A 27,493-nucleotide genomic window follows, 5' to 3' on the forward strand; every position below is an offset into this window, starting at 1 on the left:
CTGCAGCTCCGATTCGACCTCTAGCCTGGGAACCTCCATATGCCGCGGAAGCGGCCCAAGAAATGGCAAAAAGACAAAAAAAAAAAAAAAAAAAAAAAAAAAGAAAAAGAAAAACTGTAATCTATTTCTACACAAGCTAAAAACCAGTGAACTGAGGAAACAAAACATGAGAGAACCATATAATTCAGAATCAGGAAAACTCAAAGTAGGTGGCAGAACTCAAAGAATTCAAAAGAAAAGAAAAAAGTACCTAAGAAATGAAGACTATACCAGAAACTACACAAATATAAAACAGAGGAGTTCCCGTCGTGGCGCAGTGGTTAACGAATCCGACTAGGAACCATGAGGTCGCGGGTTCGGTCCCTGCCCTTGCTCAGTGGGTTAACGATCCAGCGTTGCCGTGAGCTGTGGTGTAGGTTGCAGACGCGGCTCGGATCCCACGTTACTGTGGCCCTGGCGTAGCCCGGTGGCTACAGCTCCGATTGGACCCCTAGCCTGGGAACCTCCATATGCCGCGGGAGCGGCCCAAAGAAATAGCAAAAAGACAAAAAAAAAAATTAAAAAAAATAAAAAAATATATATATATATATAAAAAACAGAGATAATACTTTAAGAGAAAAATATAAAAATAAAAATTTTATTTAAAAAATGAAGAAAAATAAACATTCCATATAAAGTGAAAAATATTAAAGTTAGGTAAATATGATCCAACATAAACATAATAAAAATCTATGAAGAAAGTACATCACTAAAAATTATACACACAAATATATCACATATCAATACCTGTAAACATTTACCAATAAAACTCAATACCAAGACATCTTCTAGAAAAATTACTAGACTTAAAAAAATCATACTTTTCATCACCTAGACAAAAAGAACAGAAACACATAAGGGAATAAAATGAAATAATCTTAAGATTTATATAAGGAAAGCATAGAGGAACATATTTAAGTTATTCCAGGTAAAGTGTATCAGGCGAGGATTTTATATTGAGCAAAACCAACTTCCACAAAGAAAGCACATGCAGTTATCAACATGAAGTAAATGATTTTCCCAGGAATCCTTCCTAAGAAATGTACTGAAACTCACAACTTCAGATCTCCAAAGTCTAGAGAGACCTGAACAGAAATACTGATGAATAGTGTAAAACATAGTTACTGGCACTAAGTAAGACCTAAAGTTAATAGAGTACAGCATATAAAAGCTATTCAATCTGAAAACATATAGTGCAAACAAAAAACAGGGTAGAAAGGAAATGTGAAAACCCTTTATGGAAATAACGATGATTAATAGCACTAATATTGGTACTTTGAGACCTAGGGTGTGCACTGTTGAATAAAACAATGAATCATTAGGAGATATTCTGTTATTCCCTGTAGCTTTGAGAACCAAGATTCTCAATGTGCTAGAAATAATACTTAGTACTGAAGTGGAAGTATCAGTATGAACCTACTAAGTATTTCTTCTTTATGTAAACACACACAAAATAATTGGTAACTTTAATGGATGAGAGAGAATCAATTCACTCACTTGAAAACTGATAAAGGCAAATAATCAAGCATTTGTCATGTAAACTGAATCTCTGGGTAAGTCAACAGTAGATGAGAAAGGTTTATTCACAAAAATACTTCAACTAGGAGTTCTCACATTGTGGCTCAGCGGTTAAAGAATCCAACTAGCATCTGTGAGGACGCAGGTTCAATTCCTGGCCTCGCTCAGTGGGTTAAGGATCCAGCATTGCCATGAGCTGTGGTGTAGGTCACAGACACGGCTTGGATCCCGTGTGGCTGTGGCATGAGCCAGTGGCTACATCTCTGATTGGACCCTGGCCTGGGAACCTCCATATGTCATGGGTGTGGCCCTAAAATATAAAAAGAAATACTTCAACCAATATCTGAAAACTAATTAATAGAATTAAATTACATATGATGATTTTGCACCCCCAATACGCATTAAGTAACAATGGCTGTTCTCATCACAAAATAAATCATCATCAGACAATAAGTGTGTCCTAATAAAATCACACCACCTATAGTCTCGGCAAAAAAGAAAATTCGATTTTACTTCTAGATCCAAATACTTTGCATAGGATAGAAAAACATACAGAACTATATCATGCATACATATGCACACATCAAAACTCAGAAAAGAAGAAAATTTCAGGTTAAATAGCAAAAGACACAATGTAAGCAAAATAGAGGGATAGGGAACCTATCAGTTGAGATTTAAATGTCATTTAAAAAAAGTATCACAACCAAACCATAGTGTCTAGGGATGCACATCTGAGTGATAAAATTTAGAAGAAACATGAGGGAAGATTGCTATAAAATCAGATAGCCACTATAATTGTGTAAAATTTAGGAAAAGGCTTCAACCATGGGTGGCAACTGTTCTATGACTTGTGTGATGCTATGCAGATACATGCATTTTTCTTTAAATCACAAATTTCTCTGGCTTACATTTTTTTATCTGTGGTTTATTTGACAATCACAAGTTTTACAAAATAGAAAATATTACCTGAAAGGACACTAGTCTTTCCATCCAAACTTCTATTCATTCAGAATATGTATTTATATAAAATCAAGGGACAAAATGAGGACTTCAGTACAGCACATAAGGATACATACTATTAAGACAATAGATAAACTTTTTAAAACATAACTTAAAACTGTCAATAACACGAAAAAATAAGAGCAATAGTATTTTTATTTATAAAGCTCTAAACTTTAAAAGCCAAACCAGTATTAGAGTCCTTTAAGTTCTAATGAATCAATGTAATCACTAATAAGTAGTATTAAGATATTAACATTGCTTAAAGCAAAAAGCAATTGTAGAATAGTAACTGAGCCAAATCATTGGATTATTTCTCAATGAATAATGTATGATTACCATAATCATTCTGTTTTAAAAGCAGCATACATTAAACTTGCTTAGGAAGCTGGCAAAATCGCTGACCTTTTTATAAATGATGATACAAATACCTCCCCTGGGATCACACAGCTAGTAAACCGAGGAGACAGGATTCAAACCAGGCAAGCTGGTCCAGGGTCAAAGCCCTCAGCCACTCCACATGCTGACAGAACCTATCAACAAAATAGGCAATTTCCCAATTCAGCATCTTACCCAGGAGTTTCCCCACCTTTTTATTTGAAGCAATACACGCTGAATGGCAGTCTCACAGGTTCATGGAGGAAACCAGGTTCTCCAGTTTCTGGAATACCCTTTTCTCTCCCAAATTTTAAATTTTAATGAAAACAAAATATAAGAGAAAATGATACCACACTGGAGAGAACATGAAACCTTTTTTCATTACTTTTAATGAAGCAACTGACAAACATTCCATACTTAATTGCCGTATTTCACTGGTTCAAACTTCCATTTTCCTCTAAATATTATCTCCAAAGTAGGGATGGCGTCACAGAACTGCTGCCGTCAGAGCCCTATGAAGACAGACTTCACCTATCTCCATCAGCATACAGTAAAACTACCTTTTTGTGTTACACACAAAAGGTGGTCATTACCATAATCTTAACATTACATATCTGTGTAATCACCACCGCAGTCAAGATACACAGCAGCTCAATCCCTCAGACTATCTCTTTGCGCTTACCCCTCTCGACTTCCATAACCCAGGCAACCTCTGATCTATTCCTTGTTACTGCAACTCTAAGAATTTCATATCAGTGTAATCATTCAAAACATCGCCTTCCGAGACCAGCTTCTATCACAATTCCACTGAGATTAAGTTATTTTGTGTAAGGATCACTCATTGTCATTGAAGTTGCATTTCACTGTAGAGATGTACCAGTTTACCAATTCATCCACTGAAGGATATTTAGATCATTCCATACTTCTGTTGATTATGAATAAAACTGCTACAAACATGTTAATACACAGTTTCCTATGTGAAAGTAAGTTTTTCTTTCTTTAGGGTAAATGCATCGGAATAAGATGCTGGATTATATAGTAAATGGATGTTTCTCTCTAGGAGAACTGCCAAACAGCACTCCAGTGTGGCTGCACCATTTGGCGTTACTGCCAGCAACTGTATAACATTTCCAGTTGTGTCTTTTCTTGTAGTCTCATGATAGGTTTGTGCGTTCTTAATCTTTATAGAGAACCAGCTTTTTCTTTCACCTTTGTTTTCAACTTCATTAATTTCTGGCCCTCTATTTCTATTTACCTAACATGGAAAGAGATGACTGACTGAAGATCTTCCTTCACTCATAAGCATTTAAATGCTATCAAAGTTCCCACTAGGAGTTCCCGTCGTGGCGCAGTGGTTAATGAATCCGACTAGGAACCATGAGGTTGCGGGTTCGGTCCCTGCCCTTGCTCAGTGGGTTAACGATCCGGTGTTGCCGTGAGCTGTGGTGTAGGTTGAAGACGTGGCTCAGATCCCGCGTTGCTGTGGCTGTGGTATAGGCTGGCAGCTGCAGCTCCGATTAGACCCCTAGCCTGGGAACCTCCATATGCCACGGGAGCGGCCCAAGAAATAGCAAAAAGACAAAAAAAAAAAAAAGAAAAGAAAAAGAAAACATACTTTGCATGCTTTCAATTCCTTCAAATTTTCTAATATTTGTTTTATTACTCAGGACACCTTCTGTCTTGGAGACTGTTCCAGGTGCACTTGAAATGAATGTTTATTCTTCTATAGTTTGGTGGCATATTCTGTATAAATTAGATCAAGTTAGTTGGTGGTGATGATTCAGGTCTCCTATATCCTTAATGATTTTCTGTCTATTTATTCTAGCAAATACTCAAATACTGCGTTTTCTAACTATTGATTTGTCTATTTTTTTTCCCCTTCATTTTGGTACCTTCACACTATATTTTGAAGCTCTGTGGTTAGGTGGATACACATTTAGAATGTGTCTTTCTGGTTAATTGATCTTTTTATGTAAATTATTTTATTAATTTGTATTAATACAGCTACTCCAGCTTTTTTTTTTTTTTTTCTTTTCTTTTTAAGGCCACACCTACAGCCCATGGAAGTTCCCAGGCTAGGAATAAATTGGAGCTGCAGCTGCTGACCTAGGCCACAGCCACACCAAACTTCAGCTGCATCTGAAACCTACCCCACAGCTTACATCAATGCCAGATCCTTAATCCACTGAGCAAGGCCAGGAATCCAAACCCCATCTTCACGGACAATACGTCAGGTTCTTAACCTGTTAAGCCAAACGGGAACTCCTCCAGTTTTCTTCTGCTTAGTAAATTCAAGGTATGTTTTTACTTTCATTTACCTGTAACATACCTCTTAATCATTATAGCCAAAGTGAACTCTTATAGGCCACATATAATTGGATTATGTTTTAATACCCATCCTGAATTCCTTTTAATTAGTGTGCTGAAAATATTTACATTTAATATAATTACTGATATATTTGAATTTGGGTCATTTTATATTTTTCATAAAAATAGTTTTCCCTATGTTTAATATTCCTGTTTCTCTCCTGATTTATACTCTTTTTAATATTCAATTTTATCTCCATGTTTCTGATCAAATCTTTTTGCATAATTTTTATTTGGCCATATCCATAGCATATGGAAATTCCCTGGCCAGGGACTGAATGTGAGCCACAGCTGCAGCAACACCAGATCTTTAACCCACTGTGCCACATTGGGAACTGCTATATAACTTTTTAAGTGGTTGCTCTAGAGATTTCAGTATTCATATTTGACTTCTCAGGGTCAACATAAAATGAAGGCTTTTATCACAGCAAGTAAGATGAAGAAACCAAACCATGATATTTTAAGTCCCTTTACCCTACCATTTTTATGTTGCAGTTTTCTCTAACATCATACTGTCTCATACACAGAAAAACTCATGAGAAAATATTGCCTTTGCTTTCAACCTATAAATAATTTTAAAATGTAGAGAGAATTATGCGACTCCATTCTATTAGAATCCTGTTGATCTCCCTTAATTTTTGATGTTACAAGACTCATTCTGGCATCATTTCCTTTGTCTTAAGGGCTTGTTGAAATACTCTTTTAGAGTACATCTGTTAGCAACCATATTTGTTTTCCTTTACTTGATGTTGTTTTTCCTTTACCTTTTCCTAAAGGATTTTTTTAACTGGATATAGAATACTGAGTTATTATTTATTTTTAACCACTTCAAAAATCTTGTTCTATTTTCTTCTGGTTCCCATGTATTCTAATGAGAAACTTTTAGTCATTCAAATTATTGTTCCTTTATAAACAATACAATACTTAAGATTTTTTTCTTATTTTTTCAGCATTTTTCTTTTTTTTTTTTTGTCTTTTTTGTTGTTGTTGTTGTTGTTATTGTTGTTGTTGTTGCTATCTCTTGGGCCGCTTCCACGGCATATGGAGGTTCCCAGGCTAGGGGTTGAATCGGAGCTGTAGCCACCGGCCTACGCCAGAGCCACAGCAACGCGGGATCCGAGCCGCATCTGCAACCTACACCACAGCTCACAGCAACGCTGGATCGTTAACCCACTGAGCAAGGCCAGGGACCAAACCCGCGACCTCATGGTTCCTAGTCGGATTCGTTAACCACTGTGCCACGACGGGAACTCCAGCATTTTTCTTATAAAGTGGCTGGGTATGGATTTCTTTGAAGTTATATTGAAGTTACATGAGCATCTTAAGTCTGTATATTTATGTCATTAAATTTAGGACATTTTAGTCATAATTTCTTCAACTATGTCTTTTTCTGTAGTGAAGTTTTTCCTCTCCTTCTAGGATTCAAGTGGCCTGCTATATTCCCACAAATGCTAAGCACTATTAAATTTTCCCCAATTTCTTTTCATCCTATAGTTCAGAACAAAAAACTTCCAAAGATTTAGCTTCAGTTTCAGTGGCATTATCTCTGCCAGCTCTATTCTGTTATTAAGTCCATCAAGTTATTTTGGTCATCTTATTATCTTCAGTTTTAAGATTTCTATTTGGCATTTCTTTGTATTTTTTATGCTTTTCCTGAGCCTTCATCTTTCAAGAGGATTACCCCTTATTGTTGCACCGTTGCACCATTTTTATAATTAGCACTTAAAAGTAATTTTCAGGAGTTTTCTGGTGGCTCAGCAGGTTAAGGATCTAAGGATCCAGTTTTGTCACTGCTGTGGCTCTGAGGTGCATTGTGGGGAAGCACCTATCATGCCTGTGTTGTTGTTAGGGTTAAAACAACATGACGAAATGCCAGAGCTCTGGATAGTACTGTGGCGAGTTCAGCACTTCCACATGTCATGGGAACGTCTGCATGCCATGGGAGTGGCCAAAAAAAAGTACTTCAGAAAATTCTAACACTTGAGCCATTTCATCTATATTGATTGTCCTTTCCCATATGAGTTTGGATTTTCCTCTTTGTATGTTAACTAATCTTAGATCATACCCTTTGAGTTACATGCTCTCTCACTGAAATCTCTCCCTGCACAATCTATTCCTTGAGTGTCTCCCTTTTTCAGCACTCCTACCAGAAAGTTGGGACCTTATTTATACCACTTTGCACATTTCCCATGACTGTACCTGTGTCCAAAGCTAAGCAGAAACCAAAAAAGGCAACAGTGCTCACCCCACTTCTTATAGCTAAGCAACTCTTATCAAAGAGGATGTTCGCTTCTCTCAAAATTTTAGGCTTCTTTGGGTCCCCACTGTCCATATCACTACTGCCTGATTACTTGGGAATTAAAGCACAAGAGATGGAGAGGAAAAAGGGGAGATACTTTCACACTCTGAACATTAGGAAACTCCTTTTCTGCTCCTCTGATCAAAACTAGGGAGTTTTCTTGGAGCTCTGTCAACTTCAATGCCCATTTCTAGATTTTTGGTCTGTACTAAATCCAGGTTAGAACATACCAGAGTGTGACATCATTCACCGCCAGTTAGGTAGTATATGAGACTCAGATCTTATTCATTAATCTACCTCTAATATTTACTTGAATTCTCAAATAGCTGTTCTATGCATCTGCCCAGGTTTTATAGCTTCATTCAGAGAGAGAAACAAGGTGGAACATTCTTGCTCCATTTTATTCATAACCAGAACCCTACTGATAACTTTTTACATATGAACAAGATTTTTATGAACAATAAAAATCTATACTAAATAAGAGCTTATTAATATTTTTATAAGCTTCTAAGAGAAAATAAAACAGAACATTGTAGTTTAATTGGCAGAATTTTTCTTAAATGTTATAAAAATACTGCTTCTAACAAGCAACAGTACCTTACAATCAACAAAACTTGGTAGAAAAGAAGTGCCTGGTCACACACCTCCCTAGTCACATAACAAGACTAGTTGTGGTTAACAGCTGCTAATCTAACTGAATGACAACACTGTGCGTCTTATACCAAAAGAGCAGAGTCATCTAAACCTTTAAATTTCAAAAGCCAAGTCAAACTGTCTTATTTGCATACTTAATCGGGCAAAGAGTTAAGAACAGTCTCCAAGAGAACCCTCAATCAGACACTTAGAGACTTCAAAATTAACATAAAAACCTGAGCTGATTTACCAAGTCACAATGTACTAAAGACGACACTTTTCAATGACAAAAGCAATTAAGCAGTTATTGAAGCCCCTAAGGATATAAAATAGAATAATTCAGAAGGTCCAGTATCCCTTTGTGAGGACCTTCCAACCCTATAGCTATATACTATTAGCTCCAAGTGGAAGAAGGAAAGCCAGGAAGGATTTTACAACAGAGAAGGTTCACCTGCCTCTGCTTATTTCTTTGCTCTCCATGAGTTCATAGTAGCATAGAACATTATCAGATTCCTAACCATCTACCCTGGAGAATGCATCAAAGGACTCCTAGCATGACATCCCAAATGCCAAAATGCCAAAATTTTCAAAGTATCACTACTTCATCTCTTGAACACTTTCAAAATTCTCTCAAGTTTCAGTCAAGTTTTGTTTTTTTTGTTTGTTTGTTTGTTTTGTGTGTGTCTTTTTGCCATTTCTTGGGCTGCTCCCGTGGCATACAGAGGTTCCCAGGCTAGGGGTCTAATTGGATCTATAGCTGCCAGCCTACATCAGAGCCACAGCACGGCAGGATCCAAGCCGCATCTGCGACCTACACCACACCTCACGGCAACGCCAGATCCTTAACCCACTGAGCAAGGGCAGGGATCAAACCCAAAACCTCATGGTTGCTAGTCAGATTCGTTAACCACTGCGCCACGACGGGAACTCCTCAATCAAGTTTTAAGTAAAATAGAATTTAAGAGTTTTCAATCCCCCAGTTTAAAGTGCTTTGCAACTTAAAACTTAGCCACCTCTGGACAAGATACATGATTAAACAAAATATACTCACACATAATGTGTTTTCCTAAGTGTTTAATTCCAGTGTTATTCTAACTGAAGTCCTATATAGGAGACATAATGTATGAATATGAAAGTTTACCAATGAGGCCAAAAATGTTAATATACTCGTCTTTTAAAGAATTTCTCTTCCCGGAATTTCCGTGGTGGCACAGCAGAAATGAATCTGACTAGCATGCATGGGAATGCGGGTTCGATCCCTGGCCTCTCTCAGTGGGTTAAGGATTCAGCATTGCTGTGAGCCATGTTGTAGGTCAGACACTGCTTGGACCTGGTGCTGCCATGGCTGTGGTGTAGACTGGCAACTGCAGCTCCAATTTGATGCCTAGCCGGGGAACTTCCATATGCCACATGTGCAAACATAAAAAGAAAAAAAATAATCCTCCTGTCCTTGATGATTGGAACTCTTGGCATGCATAAAGTATACAGTCTTCCTTGAAGGGTTAGAAAACAGATGCAATTTGTAAACTTCATGTAACTTTACAAAACAGTACCATGTAAAATCTCTAACATGCATAGCTTCCTACTGTAGGACAAATCCACTGACACACTAACGAGGAACAAGGAACACCTAGACATATACCACCATCAATTAATCTTTTGTCTTTTTAAGGCCACATCCTCAGCATATGAAAGTTCCCAGGCTAGGGGTCTAATCGAAGCTGTAGCTCCCGGCCAACACCACAGCAATGTGGGATCCGAGCTGCATCTGTGACCTACACCACAGCTCACGGCAACGCCAGATCCTTAATCCACTAAATGAGGCCAGGGATTGAACCTGCAACCTCATGGTTCCTGGTCACATTCATTTCCGCTGTGCCACAACAGGAACTCTGTATCAATTAATCTTGAGTAGGGACTCAGTGCTCTGAATGGTGTTTCTATTTTACCAAAAAAAAAAAAAAAAAAAAAAAAAAAAACTGTCAAACACAATGGTACAGAGAGAAATAAACCTGAATACTAGGTTTGTTCTACAAGCAAGTAGGCAAAAAGTACAGAAGTCCATCTTCAGTTTTCTTAGAAACATTTAACACCATGAACCTCCATCAGGTCTCATTAACTATATTGACCTCTTGAGCCAAAACTTCAGTGTGCATAAGTAAAGAAGAAACAGCTGTACCAAATCCAGATAAAGTCCTTTCCAAAAGCTGTCAAGCCCGAATCCATTCAAAGTGAGGGCAGTTATTTTCTATTCCTCTGTTTAGCTCATTGAATTAAAAGTCAATCTTAGAGTCTTATTTTCTATCTCGCATGAAAGATTTTCACATAGCATTAAACAGAATCACCACTGTTCAGCACTGAAATCCCAGTCTCAGTTTCATCTATAGAAAAATACCTTAGGCTTCTCTCAACACCTTGATGGAGGAAGCGCTCAGAATGGGAAGGGACAGCAGGCAGACAAACAAGGAAAAGTAGTTAACAAGCCCTACTACAAGACAACTGGATAATAAGGACAGCAAACAGAGTCCTGCAAAAGAAACTATACATACCCACATTAAAAGGTCAAAGTGGTCTTCTGAATGTTAGCTTTACTATTGATTATGTTTCAATTTTAGGACAACAGTACATGGGTAGAATTTAAGATTTGTATCAGATCTTAGCAACATTTTTAAATGAGTCACTGAATACAGAATGAAGTTTCCTATTTAACAACTAGAAGTAAGGAGCAGACATGTGACATCTTGTCTCTTGCACATGTTTTTAACTTGTAAAGATATTACTGTTTCCCAAGTAAATGATGCAGGTTGGTTTTTTGTTTTGTTTTTTGCTTTTCAAAGTATATATTCTTTCTTAGTTAAGAGAAATAAATATGAAGGAAATGAAATCTTCTAAGGCTAGTTACTCATCAGGATACTCACAAAACGTACTGTATTATTGCTACAGCATAAACGTCACGTTTGCAGTTTTTGTTGTGTTGGGTTTTTTTCCCCTACCTACATCAGAGTTAAGTATATAACTGGCTGGCTTTTATCTGCTATCAAGTCTTATGTAGCTATTTGCTTAATACCTCATTGTGACCTTAGAAGTTTTTAAACGTGACAGATTTACTTGCCTATGCTTCAATTAGCATTTTCCTAATGACAAATTAAAGAGTTCATACACTTGAACAAAAAAGTGAACTAGACTTTCTCTAATCTTGACCCAATATTTAACTTCCCAATTTACTTTTTTTTCAACAATAAGATTCCAAAGAAACCAAACTTCTATTAAATCAAATTGTAGCCCTCCTGTTCTTACTAATTAAAGCTTGACGCAAATATTCTTACAGATTCGTGTAAGATACAGTCACAGCACTATTTTCAAGAGAGTGAAGAACAAAAAGTACATTGTTTACAAAGAAGTCATGGTATTAATGTGAAAATTTGGAAAATGAAGTATCATCAAAAGCCAGGCACATCAACAATTACAGTTTCTATGTAAAATTTTAGCTGTCACTTTGCATTGTCCAAAAAGCATGGTTAATAATACAAATGGTGTCATCACTGGCTGTTTAGCAAGAAAACCCTGATGAGGACACACCACAGATATAAAGCATAGTCCAGTTACAGATGAAGAAAACCAATTTAAAGTTTCTCATCTTTCCAATTTGATTGAAAAGATTAAAAAATATTTTGCACTTAAAAATGCCACAACTTTGAATCACTAAAAAACGTAGGCATTAATTTCTTCACATGCATAACACACATTGTTAACACAATCATCCTCATTCTCAGTAACAATGAATCAGTCTTATTCACATGTTATTTGATTTTATACCTTTCAATCAAAATCAATTTAGAAGTATATTCATCAGAGTTCCCATCATGGCTCAGTGGTTAACAAACTCAACTAGCATCCGTGAGGAAGCAGGTTCGATCCCTCGCCTCGCAGAGTGGGTTAAGAATCTGGCATTGCCACCCGCATGTTCACTGCAGCACTATTCACAATAGCCAAGACATGGAAACAACCCAAATGTCCATCAACAGATGATTGGATTCAGAAGATGTGATATATATACACAATGGAATACTACTCAGCCATGAAAAAGAATGACATAATGCCATTTGCAGCAACATGGATGGAACTAGAGACTCTCATACTGAGTGAAATGAGTCAGAAAGACAGACAAATACCCTATGATGTCACTTATAACTAGAATCTAACATACAGCACAAATGAACCTTTCCACAGAAAAGAAAATCATGGACTTGCAGAATAGACTTGTGGCTGCCCGGGGGGAGAGGGAGGGAGTGGGAGGGATCGGGAGCTTGGGGTTATTGGATACAACTTGGAATGGATTTACAAGGAGATCCTGCTGAGTCGCATCGAGAACTTTGTCTAGATACCTATATTGCAACATAATAAAGGGTGGGAGGAAAAAAATGTACACATTTAAGAGTAACTTGGTCCCCATGCTGTACAGCAGAAAAAAATTAAGAAAAAAAAAAAAAAAAGAATCTGGCATTGCCATGAGCTGTGGTGTAGGTCAGAGATGCGGCTCAGATCCTGTGTTGCTATGGCTCTGGCGTAGGCTGGCAGCCACAGCTCCAATTTGACCCTTAGCCTGGCAATCTCCATATGCCGCTGGTGCAGCCCTCAAAGACAAAAAGAAAGTATATTCAGCTAATTTTGATGTATAAGCACAAAAGGATCAACTGTTTGCCTACCGGTATAATTTCTTTAAAAACTCTATGAAACATAAAACACACATATGGGAATTTACAGCTTGACTGTTCCTAAATACTTGACATTGAAAGACATCACCTGTATCACTTATACTGAAAATAAAAATCTATTTTCAGAATAAACACTAAATTTCTAAACCAGTAGGTACTGTATTTCTAAGAAATCAAGGTCAATTAATTTCCTTTAAAATAAATACTTTGCAAATGGAAAACAAATGAATAGGAAAAGACAATTTTTGTATGAACATTAATACTAGTTAAATATTAAACAGTTAAAATGAAATCATTTTCAATTTTACCTATTTAAACCATCATGAGGCTTTTTTTTTTTTTAACAGCACTAGCTTTCTTGGGTTTGTACAATCATAACCAGAAAAGTAAAATCGTAACCACTTTAAAAACACTCTAGCCACAAAATTAAATATATCAAAAGATCTGATGAAGGATGATGGTAGAAAATAAGTGCAATTTTTATTTAGAAACTCTTTAGGGGCTCTTCATCTTAGAAATTTTTATAATAATGATCCTTCTGCCATGATATGCTCAGCATATTAAATCAAGTGTGGGGTGAAACTGTTTGCATAGCATAGGTAAAAGTATGTTACTACTGGCATCTGCTACCACTCTAATGGTTTGGATAGGTCTGAACACTCAGAACAGCATTTGGTGGGCTCCAACAGCCAGCTTGGGCGACAGACCTACAATACCACTTTGTTACAAACTTATCAGCCCAGTATCTTGATGTACCAATTAATCATGCTACTACCTTGCAAAGTTTATATTTTAAATTTCATATACAGAATTCAAAAAGGGTTAAACATTAAAGAACAATGACCAAATCCAATTCTCTACTTCAGAAAAAGGAATATTAAGAATGCTTTGTTTCATGCAACAGTATATGGATGATTCCCCATACCTTTTTCAATGCTGTGTGAAAAACTTTGTAAAAGAAATCTCAGAGTACATCTCTATAAACATGTTTCCTATCATTCAACAGTTCACTATAAATGGAAACCCACGTAAATATATTGACGGCAAAATAAAGCTTAAATATAAAACTTATCTAACAACATAAAATAGAAGTCAGATCTTGAGACTTGATATAAACCACAATTTGAGGATTGTAGTATTAATAACTCGCCTGATGTTAGCTGCATCAAAATTCCCATACTAAAGATATGATTTGAACATAAATTAAGAAGGACCAAAATATGCATGCTGTTTCAGTGACAAATAAATCTGGGAGTACAAAATGCTCTTACAAGACATGACATTTATGCTAACAATGTTTTATAGAGTCTGGAAAACACTAAGTATATTCTGATGTAACTATTTTCTTGCTTAATTTGTCAACCAGTGAAAACTGGTATTTAAGTTTAAAAAGCGGCTCAAAAAAAATTAAAAAAAAAAAACTTAGAGAATACTAAGCATTTATATCAGAGTGAAAAATAATGTCCAACCTAAAAGAGGGAAAAATGGTCATGATTAGGTTAACATATGCTAAACTACTAGGGGAAAAAAAAAAGGGTAAGAGTGCCCATTGTGGCTCAGTGGTTAACGAATCTGAATAGGGACCATGAGGTTGCGGGTTCAATCCCTGGCCTTGCTCAGTGGGTTAAAGATCCAAAAAAAAAGAAGAAAGAAAGAAAAAAAGAAAAAGAAACTCAACAGTACTCAAAACTTTTTTTTTTAATATTCTGATTTTGAATTTTAATTTTACTCTTTGTCATCATGTCTAAAAACTTGCCATTTCACTGTTTTTCCCACTTTCTCTAGAATACTGTGCTTGGCATAGCCCTAGGAGATAATGTCTACCATCTCAATTGTGTGATCATTCTTTATAAGGCCAGCTGAAGATACAGTTTTAACCCAACAGAACCTGAATGGGCGGGCCAAATTTTATAAACCATTTGCTGTATCCACCAAAGAGAGATACTGAATCCAATATCCACTTTAATAGTCAGTGTAACTACGTGATTCAAGAGGGTGAAGTGGCAGAATGTACATGGGAGAGCTAAGGAGAACAGAGAACTGGGATTAAGTTGTGGCTCTTACTCTTACTGTGTGACCTAGAAGAAAGTACTTCGTCTCTCCAAGCCTCAGTTTTCCCACCTGCAAAAGTGGGAGCAATAGTATCTACATTAATATAAAGAACAAATTAAGTAACATACAAAGCTCCTAGCAGGAGTGTCAGGTGCTCCAAGTCCTGGTTTTAAACCTTGACCAAAGCACATACACACCAATATTCTCTTATTTCTCTTTTTAAAAAAAAGATAAGAAATGTATATACACTGAGCTCAATATGTATCTGATGAAAACAGGTAAGAGTGGAAGGGCCACCTATTCCTATAATATAAGGGCCTTAGATTCTGAAGAAAAAATACATAGCTATACCCTTTAACTTAGTAATAAATTTGGTTTAACTCAATGTTAGGATAGACAAGAGTAGACATTCTTCCCACTTTCCATGAATAAAAATCTAAGAGATAGTCACACCAAGTTAGTCAATGCTGAGCTCTAAAAAAGTTCTTAAACATTTTTAAAAATTGTTTTCAGGGAGTTCCCATTGTGTCGCAGCAGAAACGAATCCAACTAGGAACCATGAGGTTACAGGTTCCATCTCTGGCCTCACTCAGTGGGTTGAGGATCCGGCATTGCCGTGAGCTGTGGTGCAGGTTGCAGATTCGGCTGGGATCCTGCATTGCTACAGCTGTGGTGTAAGCTGGTGGCTATACCTCCAATTTGACCCCTAGCCTAGGATCCTCTATATGCCACGGGTGCAGCCCTAGGAAAACAAAAAAAATAATAATAAAATAAAATATGGTATACAGCAGTCTCTTTTTAAAAATCTAAGTTTTCTTTTTCCTATGTTTACAAGTATTTCTACTTTTAAGCTCCAAAGATAGGATTAGTGCAAGTCATAAAGGCAGAAAAAAATCTCAAGTGAACTGACAAGCATTTGCAGGTGACAGAATATAGTAAGACTTTTAGCTCTAAATGCAATTAAGATTAGAAAGAAATGGACAAAAAAAAAACTAAAGAGCACCCTAGAACAATGCTTCCAGAAATTAATATATGAAGTAATGAATCAATGCTTTTGTTAAAATGCAGATTCTGACTTAATATGGTGGTCCCAGACATTCCTTGCTGAATAAAGTTCTCAGGTAATCACAACACTGCTGATCTAGAAACCCAAACCAAGAGCAAGAAGGCCCCACAGCAGGGGTCCTCAAAGGGTAGAGCAACATCATACTATCTTGGCAAGTTATTAGAAATGCAAATCTTAAAGAATGTGAGGAGGTGGTTTTCCAAACCAGCTGTTTACACCCAGTTCAGCAGATTTACTTCCCCGAGAATAAATGTTGAATCCTTAAGTACTTGAAAGTAGCATACTAGAACATACCTAAACAAGAACAACAATTTCTCTCAGAAAACAATTTCTAAAACTCAACCACTGAAAATATACTTAAAACATAGACTTTCATACAAGTAGCCTATTTTTTTTTTTCCCATGTCCACCACATGAGGATGTTTCCCAGACAGAGACTGAACCTGCACCACAGCAGGGACAATGCCAGATCCTTAACCCAGTAGGCCACCAGAGAACTCCAAAGAAGCCTACTCTTGATTATATATAGGCAAATTATTAAAATGTATAGAATCCTCAGCTGAACTATTTACTAACTCTTCACAAAACAAATCATTTCCATTTTACCTAGGTAATAGAGATATGATGTTTTAAAGAAACCAAACTGAGTTTTTTATTTCCTTGTGTTGAGAGTATAACCAACTACATCATAGTTTAGGCAACTTCTCCAGAGTAATGTTTATACATTGCCTGGCTCATATGTAAATCTATGTCAACATTTTGATTTATGGCTATAGATGATCTGTTTACATACACAAATGTACAGATGCAGAAATCACAGTACATTAATGGTTTGAAACAAAATATTCTTGAAAAAGGACAAAAACATAAGGATAAACTGCAAACATAGCATGTCATGAACAGAGAAAAGATTTCAGTTTTCTGACTGTGAAGCCAATTGATTGTCAAATAGGCTTTCCTAAAAATTAAAAAAAAAAAAAAAGTTGATGCATTCACAATTCCCATTCAGTATATTTTTCAACTTCAAAGTCTGAATTTACTGAATTTTTTATTCGGTATATGAGTACACTCTTCTGTCCTTAACCTGTTTTTGAAGGAGTCAGTTATTAACAGATTGCAAAGTACCACCCTTGCTTGGGAATGGCCCCCTCTGATTTTGGACTAGCACTATACATATCTAACAGTAGTGCTCTCAAGAGATTTCACGGTCACAGCAAGGAGCAGGGGGGAAGGTAAGGCGGGGAAAGTGCTTCTGGGATTCACTAAGCAGAGGCCAGGCAACCTCTATAAGGCACAAAACAGTACCTTGAACAAAAAATTATCTGACCTAAAAGGCCAACAGTGGTGAGGTTAAAAAAATATATGATTTAGGGAGTTCCCACTGTGGCTCAGTGGAAACAAATCTGACTACATCCATGAGGACGCAGGTTCAATCCCTGGCCTCACTCAGGTTAAGGATCTGGCATTGCCATGAGCTGTGGTATAGGTGGCATACGTGTCTTGGATCCAGCATTGCTGTAGATGTAGTGTAGGCCAGCAGCTACAGCACCCATTCAACCCCTAGTATGGGAACCTACATAGGCCGAGGGTACCACCCTAAAAAGAAAAAAAAAAAAAAAAACCAACTTAAACTGTGCAAGTTGCAAAAATACAGAGAGAATATCCCTTGTGCATCATTACATTACTAGCAGCGTCAAGTAAATAAATATTTGTTGATTATGAAATACATTTCTTTGCAGTTCACCTAGAGTTGGAGGTGAAAAAGAATGAGAAAGAGGTTATTAAATATGCAGTTATCTAAACTTACAACATCAGTCATTGGCAGAACCAGAAGGCATTAAAAATCATTCAGCCGGAGTTCCTGTCGTGGTGCAGTGGTTAACGAATCCGACTAGGAATCATGAGGTTGCGGGTTCGATCCCTGCCCTTGCTCAGTGGGTTAACGATCCGGCGTTGCTGTGAGCTGTGGTGTAGGTTGCAGATGCGGCTCGGATCCCGCGTTGCTGTGGCTCTGGCGTAGGCCGGTGGCTCCAGCTCCGATTCAACCCCTAGCCTGGGAACCTCCATATGCCGCGGGAGCGGCCCAAGAAATAGCAACAATAACAACAACAACAACAACAAAAAAGACAAAAAAAAAAAAAAAAAAAAAAAAAAGACAAAAAAAAAAAATCATTCAGCCCAATTTCTCCCTTTCAAAAAAAGTTTTTCTCATACAAAAGATATGGTCTAATGTATGAATCTGGCAGTGTTGGAAGTAGGTAGACAGTTTTCTTAATAAAATGAAATACATCTTTCTAAATTAAAATATCAGTTTTCACTTCTAAGAGTGTCAATGTCACATACTTTTCTCAAATTAATAACTATTTCCTTTATAAAAAAATCAAAGCTAATGTAACATAAATCACCTTAAGTGAATTCAAAGCAGGAAACAAAATAAATGTAATTATTTTTCAAAAAAACAAATCACAGAACTCCATGGCCCACAGCATTCATACTTCTGAGAATTCTGGGATTTAAAATGTCATGAGAAATTCCAAACTGGCTTACATTTTTGAAACACACGAATCAACAATCATAAGGCCAAACATACCCTTAATAATGGATTCAGCTGCATACAGGTCTCGTTTGTAGGTCACCTAGAGGACAGATAAACTTAATTAGACTTAACAGAGTAGGAAAGAATGTGAAAGCAATAAAATTATACCCCCAAGGAAATTCTTGATTTTTGGACAAAGTATAAACACATAATACTGACATTTTTAAAATTGTCATCAGTAAATTCAGAATAAACATATATTCTCTTTCTGTAAATGGTTGAAGATTTGATTTTAAATCTTTAAGTAAATTGAGATATTATATGGCAGTGGTTACCCAAGTCTTCTTACTACAAGTATAATGTTAAAGAAAACATGGTAGCATTTAAATATTACAATTATTGTTCAATAGTAAGGTTTTATGTTGGAGGGAAAGAAAGAAGAAAAACTTTTTTTAAAAAAATCACCAAACTTCACTTTCAGTTGAAATGAGGTAACTCTCAAAGATCAGTTCACTCAATCTGAATTCAGTTTATCTGAATATAGATAAGGTTGACCTTGTTAGGTTTTTATCAATATATGACTGATAGAGCCTGGAGGTAACCACCATGTATCTAAGAATAACCATGGCCTTTCCTTAGGAACATACAGCCTCCTGGCAATTTTAACCTATTCCTTGTAATGCAACCTGCCATGGTCCTATGGCAGATAGTTCCCAGACCACACCCAGTGAGCTCAAATGCAGAGCATGTCAGATGCACTGCACTGCAGAAAAATTCGTCCTACATCACAGAATTCAATACATCATTAAGTACATGAGGTCTTAGGTGCTTATCATTCAAGTGCCTAAATCCTTATGATCCAAATGGTCTAAAAACCCATTTTGAGAAATTAATACCAAATTAATACTTATCCATGTCTATGATTTGGACTTTTTTTTCCTCCAGATTATCTCCTAACTAAAGTTGTATAGCAAGTTTGTTCAACTAAGTGGCACAGGACATTTCTGTCCAAAAAAGATTTCCCTACTATGCCTAAATCATGGCAGGTAAATCCTAGTCCAAAACTATACCTGACAATCTGTAATTAATGTGGTAGATAACTTGTAGACAGATGGAAAGATCTTCAAGCATTCAACCAATCTATTAATATCAAATGTGACAGTTTACATTATCTCTCAACAAGCACATGCCAACCAAAGCTAGCACCATAGTTACTGATCCAAAATGCAATTCTAGGAGTTCCCATCATGGCTCTGCAGTAATGAACACGACTAGTACCCATGAGCATGCAGGTTCAATCCTGGCCTTATGCAGTGGATTAAGGATCCAGCGTTGCTGTGAGCTGTGACAGAGGTCGAAGATGCAGCTGGAACACCGAGGTACTCTGGCTGAGATCTAGGCCGGCAGCTCCAGATCAAATTTGACCCCTATCCTGGGAACTTCCATATGCTGAAAGTTTGGCCCTAAAAATCAAAAGAAAAGAAAAAAAAAAGAAAGAAATGTAGTTACAAAGTTTCAGACTATGCATTTTACCTAATTAGAATGTATCAATTTCATTCCCTCATTCAATAAATATTTATCCAATAACTATGTTGTAGGTCCTGTGCTAAGCACTGAAACATGGTAATGAAAACAGTGAGCAAAAACTCAATCTGTAGAGACAAAACTTTAGTGGATAATTTTTTTATATAAAAATCAAATAAAATATTTGTTTCCTTGAAAACCCAAAGTTAACTAGATATCTGAAATCAGGACTCACTATTTGCAATTTCAATGAGAAAGGCCTTTTTTATTCTAGTAATTGTCTGCTGTGTAAGGTAAACTCAAAACAAATTAACAGGAAGACGCCTAAATACCATAGTTGATCTTTTATTTCCTCATCCTTTGAGGGATAAACTGCATTCCAAATTTAAAGAGTAACTGTGAAATGATTTTATTCTATTTTTCAAATAAATATCTTAGCAATGAGTTTTTAAATAAAAGAAAACTTGGTCTCAAACATTAAAATCATTTTTCAAGCATATGTGCGAGACAACATTTTTGCATTATCATCAGTCTGATGAGTAAAATACATATATTACCTAAATGTCCTTTCTATACTAATAATAATTATATAATTAAGAAAGATGTCTAAATTTCATTTTTTGTCTGCATTTTCTTGTTGACTGTGGTTATGTACCATACACAGATTAAAGATTTTTTTAATGATTTTTATTTTTTCCATTTCTATAATTGGTTTACACTGTTCTGTCAGTTTCTAGTGGCATTTTCATCTGGCATTGCCATGGCTTTGGCGTAGGCCAGTGGCTACAGCTCAAGTTCAAGTTCAACCCTAGCCTGGAAAACTCCATATGCCAAGGGCGCAGCGCTTTAAAAAAAAAAAAAAAAAAAAAAAAAAAAAGACAGGAAAAAAAAAAATTGTCCTACATGGGCCACAAGAAATTTCTAGTCATTCTTCCCATGAATGTGGGGGTGAGCTCTCTGGCTTTGTGAAGGGTAGGAGAAGGTGACCTGGATCCATATTGCAGAATCCTCCCTTGCCTTTTTGTTTTATGGTAGCAAAAATGTCTCTTAAAATGTGCTCTTCACTGTGTCAGATTTTGGCATCATGTTCCAGGGACTCAGCCTGCTACCTGCGTCCAATACCAGTTTTAGCCTAATTGTACAAAATCTTCATATCTTGAGTTGTAAATAGATGCAGCATTGTTGGAAATAGTATTAAATTAGAACAATTAGATTTCATTGCTTTGGTCGAAACAGCCATTGTAATACTTCTGATTTATAAAAAAATAAGTCCATAAAATTAAGTCAAAAGCTTATAAAGACAATCCATACAATATCATCAAAAAGCTAAATAGGGCTAAATTAACAGCCAGGAAATAGCAAAAGTATTTTTAAAAGGTGGAGGATAATGACACAGGAGGCAGAAAGAGGAAATGGTAACCTGAAGCAACTGCAACATTTGCATTCAAAGTAACATCACCTCAATTACAAAAAAAAAATATGATGCCTTAAAAAGATCTTTTAAGTACCATGTGAACAACTTTTTGCCCAATGCATTGCATTACATGCTGTTTTCGAATCCAAGATTCTGGCACGGCACATTATTATTATTCAAACATCAGTAGGGCTTCTTTACTCCCATCCCATTTGGCAAGTAATTCAAAGAAGATGATCCCTCTGGGCCTAACAGCATGTCTTCCCCCCCCCCTACCCCCGCATGTGTATTAGCTCCTATGGCTGACATAGCAAAGTAGCACAAACTGGGTGGCTTAACACAGCAATGTATCTTCTCAAGGACCTGGAGGCTGTGATCCAGTTATCGGCAGAGCCACTGCCCACGCTGAAGGCTTTAGAGAAGAATCCTTCCCCCTTCTTCCTAGTTTCCTGGAGCTGCCAGGAATCCTTGAACTCTCCTTTGCCCGTAGATCCATCACTGCAATTTGCATCTCTATCACCACTGGTGTTCTCTACCCACCTTGTCTGCATCCTTTCTCCTGTTCTTATAGACTGGATTTAGGGTCTACTCTATATCGATATGATCTCATTTTAACTTGATTATATCTGCAAAGACTCTTTTCAAATAAGGTCATATTCACAAGTGCCAGGGGCTAGGATTGGAATTTATCTTGGGGGTGCAGGGAGAAATTCAACCCACAACAGCATGTGTGAAATGACTCAGGAGGGGAATGAAGAGAAGCACTCATAAAGGCCAGATATAGCTCAACTCAGTGCACTGACATTTGTCACCCATAAACGGGAAGCAGAGCAAGGATGTAAGGACTAAAACTGTGATACTGTGATGCTGGTGGAAGCAGTAAGCTTGAGACTTCACTCAAAAAAAATACTGAAATACATTTATAAAGATGGAGTGAAAAATTCCAAGAGCAGTGTGCTGTTTTCCTTTAACCTGCAGACCCACGGGTCCTATGCTAATCTGAAGGAGCTCAGAATGCCCACAGGAAGTGGATAATCAGCCTAAAACATTCACAAGGAAGCCAGAGAATGTTGACATGATGGTCGCAATAAAATATCTTTTTACTTTTTTCTTTTTTCACAACACCTGCAAATTAGGTCTAACAGGGTTCTATAGAGATATGGGTCAGGATCTTTAACAAAACACCTAAGTGGTATTTACCAAAATCTTCCCCAATAGTACGTATATCACCATCTAAGCCGTATATAGAAAAAGGTAAAATGAATAAAATGTTTGCCTGCTTGGTTTATGACATTTGGATACTCTAAAAAGAGCAATAATACTGCATTAATCTTCTCCACTAGGCAATAACCCAGGCATGTTACTATTTTGTTACATATTTAGAACTATCTGAATATGTATGAGATAATCTTAGGAGGCAGCAAGGCCCATTTCATGACAGTATAAAATATCTCATCAACATGTAGGGCTTTTTGTTTGCTTGGATGTCATTGAGGAAACATGCTTTGGGATTCATATCATCTCAGGATTAGGATGAATCTTTCCTAACCAGATTGAGATGGAAGCTTTATAAAGACTTCATTCAACATTTCAATATTATGATATGACCCTGCAATTCTGTTTCAGAATATGCTGTTAAATGAAACAGGAAAATCATGCCATAAAATACCCCTGCCTCAACAAGGACTTGTACTACAATAGTGCTACAACCACTCCGTTCCTCCACAAGAAAGAAGTTTGCCATTACAAAAGTCAATCCTTACCACTGGATAGAGCAGAATCCTTCTTGGGGGCAGTGGGTGGGTCTTGCCACCAACAACAGGGGGTCCAAACTGGGGCAGGCACGTGTTTCAACCCAGTTAAGTTGGAACTACCACCCCAGGGCTAGGGAGGAAACGGTGCTACTGTGGGAAGCAGAGTTGCACTCTCCATCCAGTTGGGGGTAAGGCAACAAAGTAAAAGATTATAGACAAAGAACACACACAGAAGTTGTGAATAAAACAATCTCATTGGCTAAAATGGAATCGTTTCAATCAATTACCCCAATGTAAATTTTCTTAGAAGTATGGAGAGAAATGATATCATACTTTGTTGGCTCAGAAAATTCAGTGAGACTTTTTATGCCTTTAATGTATGCACACACATATACACCTCTTTTCCTAGAAATACTGTTTCAAAAGGAAACCAGATATTTTTATGCTACTTCTGTATTTTCTAAAGCTCATAGAAACTGTCTGTACTTGCAGAGTATATCTTTAGGAATAACACATAAACACAGAGCCAAATATCAACTTCATTACCTTCCAGAGGTCAGGAGATCCTTCCACAAGTTTGGCTTTGATATGACAGTATTTTAGAGCCAAATGCAAACACTCAGTTCCAAATTCCAAGTCATGGTCACTGCACTGGGTAGGAAGAAAAAATAATGAACAAGTTAAAATTTTGAATAAAACTAATTTTTAATTTCATAATCAATTGTATAAAGAAAAGCACCTAAAGAATTCACAAACTCTTTAATTAGCTACTGATTAGTCAAGTAACAGATTCATTTTTCTCATGCCCTAAAAGCCAAATAAAAGATAGAAATGTTGCAACATCACAGTGTTTAACTTCCTCAATAGTTTCAGGTGTCAGGTAAACATAATACTTTACTTCCTTTGCTCAAAAGCTACATTTCCAAACATGTTTCTAAACTGCCTGAGGATTACCATATCCAAACTTGATTTAACAAATATAGGTATCCAGAAAATTCCAAATCCCTTATCTCATATTTATATCAAACTATTTGCAGGTCACAGCTTTCTCAGTAGCTGATATTTTAAATATCAACATATCCTTTTTAGAGAATATGTTTGGATTCTGAACCTGGAAACATTTCAGTCTATCATGAGCAAAAATATAAAAGCCTGACTGCTTTAGTAAAATATAAGTAACACGTTTTAGCATTTTAAGCAGAATCATCAAAATGACCAACTTAATCGATTGAATAATACTAAGTAGCTATCATGCCAGTGGTTTAAGTTATCACCATACATGGTTAAATGCGACATGTTTTGTGTCCTCAAGGAACTCAAGTCTAAAAGGGGAGGCTGATCTATAGTAAATATTTTGCAAAAGAATGTGACAGACACGGCATTCGAAGATGAACAGGAGATAAAATACTTAATTCTAAGAGTCCCCATCATGGCACACCGGAAATGACTCCGACTAGGAACCATGAGGCTGTGGGTTCAATCCCTGGCCTCGCTTAGTGGGTTGAGGATCCGGTGTTGCTGTGAGCTGTGGTGTAGGTCGCAGACATGGCTTGGATCTGGCATTGCTGTGACTGTGACTTAGGCCAGCAGCTACAGCTCCAATTAGTCCCCTAGCCTGGGAACCTCCATATGCCGTGGGTGCAGCCCTAAAAAGACAAAAGACAAAAGTAAATAAGTAAATAAATGAATAAATACTTAATTCTACATGAAGGTATCAGGGAAAGCTTATCAGAGGAAATGGTCTCTGATTTCACTCCAACGACTAAATAAAATTCAGCAAAGGAACAACTTTCAGGCAAAAAGTGCCAAAGACACAAACACCGCAGATTCTGCTACGTTTGCAATTACAGAGAGCATATCCATCTAAGACAGACTGCAGGAAGGCCACAAATAGAAATATTACATTTAGCACCCTTTGCCAATCCACTTATCACACTGGAGATTGCAAAACTCAGAATTTTAATGATTTGTGGAGTTTAATACAGTATTGAGACAGAATATTAACCTAAGTAGTCAGTGTAGGACCATGGGTTTTGATGCATTCTTTAATATGGCCATTGATTAACATTTGTGGCTTAAGGGCTCCAGGGAGTAACATCCCCACAGGCCTTGTTTACTATAGGGAGTGTACCTACACCCAGATGGACATTAATCTCTAACCCCCTGTGACTCAGTTTACAGGAAGAAAAGGGCAAAGAAACTATGAGACTTATGGGACATTCCCACCCCTAAGACCCTATTGGACAAGGACTGATATAGGTAACTGAACAAGGCCAATGGGAGAAAACCACATCTTTCTGGACCCCACATCTGTAAACCCCTCCATCTTTAAGGAATACAAATCCCTATAGGACAATAAAGAAGGGGGCTCTTCTCCCCCTCCCAGAAGCCCTGGGAGCTACTTGCTTTCCTTTAATAAAGACTTGGCTTGCTTGCTGCCTATACATTCACGTGCAGAGTTCATTCTTTGACTGCTGTGAACAAGAACCCGGATTCCCACATCAGTATCATCAGCAGTTACCTCCCAATAAAGTTGCAGTAAACTTCTACATTCTACTGCCAATATCTGCAGTGCCATCATAGTAGTATGTGAGGGAGACACATGGTTAAATTCAAAACATGATTAGCAATAACCTTTTTCCTGACTCCTTCTGGAGGCAAGATAATTGAACACATCCATGAATAGGTTTAGAAGCACTCAGGAACACTTCGGTTGCTTCTAAGTTTTGGTGACTACGAAAAATGTTCGTATAAATATTCAAATACAGGTTTTTGTATGGACCCAAGTTTTCAGCTCATTTCAGTAAGTATAAAGAAATGCAACTGCTGGATCTAAGAGTATGTTTAGTTTTGTAAGAAACTGTCAGACTGTCTTCTCAAATGGATATACCATTTTGCATTATCACCAGCAATGAATGGGAGTTCCTGTTACCCCCATCTAATTTGCCTTTTCATAATGACATGTGACATGAAAAATCTTTTCATATGCTTATTCCACACCTGTATAACTTTATTGAGGTGTCTTTTAGCCTTTTATTGAGTTGTTTTCTTAGAGTTTTAAGAGTTCTTTGGATATTTTGAGTAAGAGCCCTTTGTCACATGTCTTTTGCAAATACATACTTGCAATTTGTGTCTTGTCTTCTCATTCTCTTCAAAGTGTCTTTTGCAAAGAAATTTTTAATTTTAATGAAGTTCAGTTTATCAGTTCTTTCATAGATCATGCCTTTCATCTAAAAAGTTGTCACCATACCCAAGGTCATTTAGATTTTCTCCTATGTTATCTCTAGACTCATTTTTGCATGTTGATTTCCAATTATTCCAACATCATTTATTCAAAAAACTATCTTTGCTCCATTCTACTGTCTCTGTCAAAGATCAGTTAATTATACTGACATGGGTCCATTTCTGGACTTGCTATTCTTATTACTACATCTTTACATCAAGTCTTAAAGTAGTGTCTGTCTTCCAACTTTGTTCCTCAGAATTGCATTTGCAGTACTGGGTATTTTGCTTCACCATACAAACTTTAAAGAAAGTATATCAAAATCTATTTTAAAAAAATAAAAAGAAAAACTTGCTGGCTTTTTTTGGAACTGCATTGAGTATGTAAATCAAATTGGGAAGAAATTTATCTTGATAATATTGAGTCTCCCTATCTATGAACATAGAATCTTTATTTCGTTCTTTTTAAAATTTTGTTCAGTTTAATAGTTTTCATTATATAGGCCCTATACATATTTTGATTTATAAGTACTTAATTTGAGGCACTAATGTAAAGTGTATGTTTGTAATTTTAACTTCTACCTATTCATTGCTAGTATACAGAACACAAATGACATGTGCATATTAACTCTGAATCCTACAACCTTTCTATAATCACTTACTTCTAGGAGGTCTTTTGTCACCTCTTCCAGATTTTCTACATAGACAATGATGTCATCTGCAAAGAATTTTATTATGTCCTTATGAATCTGAGCACTTATTCCTTTTATTTACTAGGAATTCCAGTATGATGTTCAAGACAAATGGTGAGGGGAAGTATCTTTTCCTTGTTCCTGATCTTTAGTGGGAAAGCTGCTAGTTTTTCACTGTTAAGTATGCTGTTAGCTGTATATTTTTCATAGATAATGTTTATCAAGTTGAAAAAGCTCCTATTCCTAGTTTGCCAAGTTATCAATCATGAATGGGTGCAGGATTTC

General features: G+C 36.7%; 1 protein-coding gene across 3 annotated transcripts in view; it reads right to left on the bottom strand.

The window, feature by feature from the left end:
• ISPD (isoprenoid synthase domain containing) overlaps positions 1-27,493 on the bottom strand; it is a 291,746-nt gene that overhangs the window by 188,000 nt on the left and 76,253 nt on the right. For all 3 annotated transcript variants that reach the window (XM_021063407.1, XM_021063405.1, XM_021063404.1), the window contains exons 4-5: positions 23,841-23,945; positions 18,657-18,702 (exon numbers count right to left, since the gene is read on the bottom strand). In XM_021063407.1, the coding sequence (XP_020919066.1) occupies positions 18,657-18,702; positions 23,841-23,945 (151 nt within the window). The remainder of the gene's footprint in view (positions 1-18,656; positions 18,703-23,840; positions 23,946-27,493) is intronic.

Source organism: Sus scrofa, chromosome 9 (assembly GCF_000003025.6).
Source record: "Sus scrofa isolate TJ Tabasco breed Duroc chromosome 9, Sscrofa11.1, whole genome shotgun sequence".
Lineage (NCBI taxonomy): Eukaryota > Metazoa > Chordata > Mammalia > Artiodactyla > Suidae > Sus > Sus scrofa.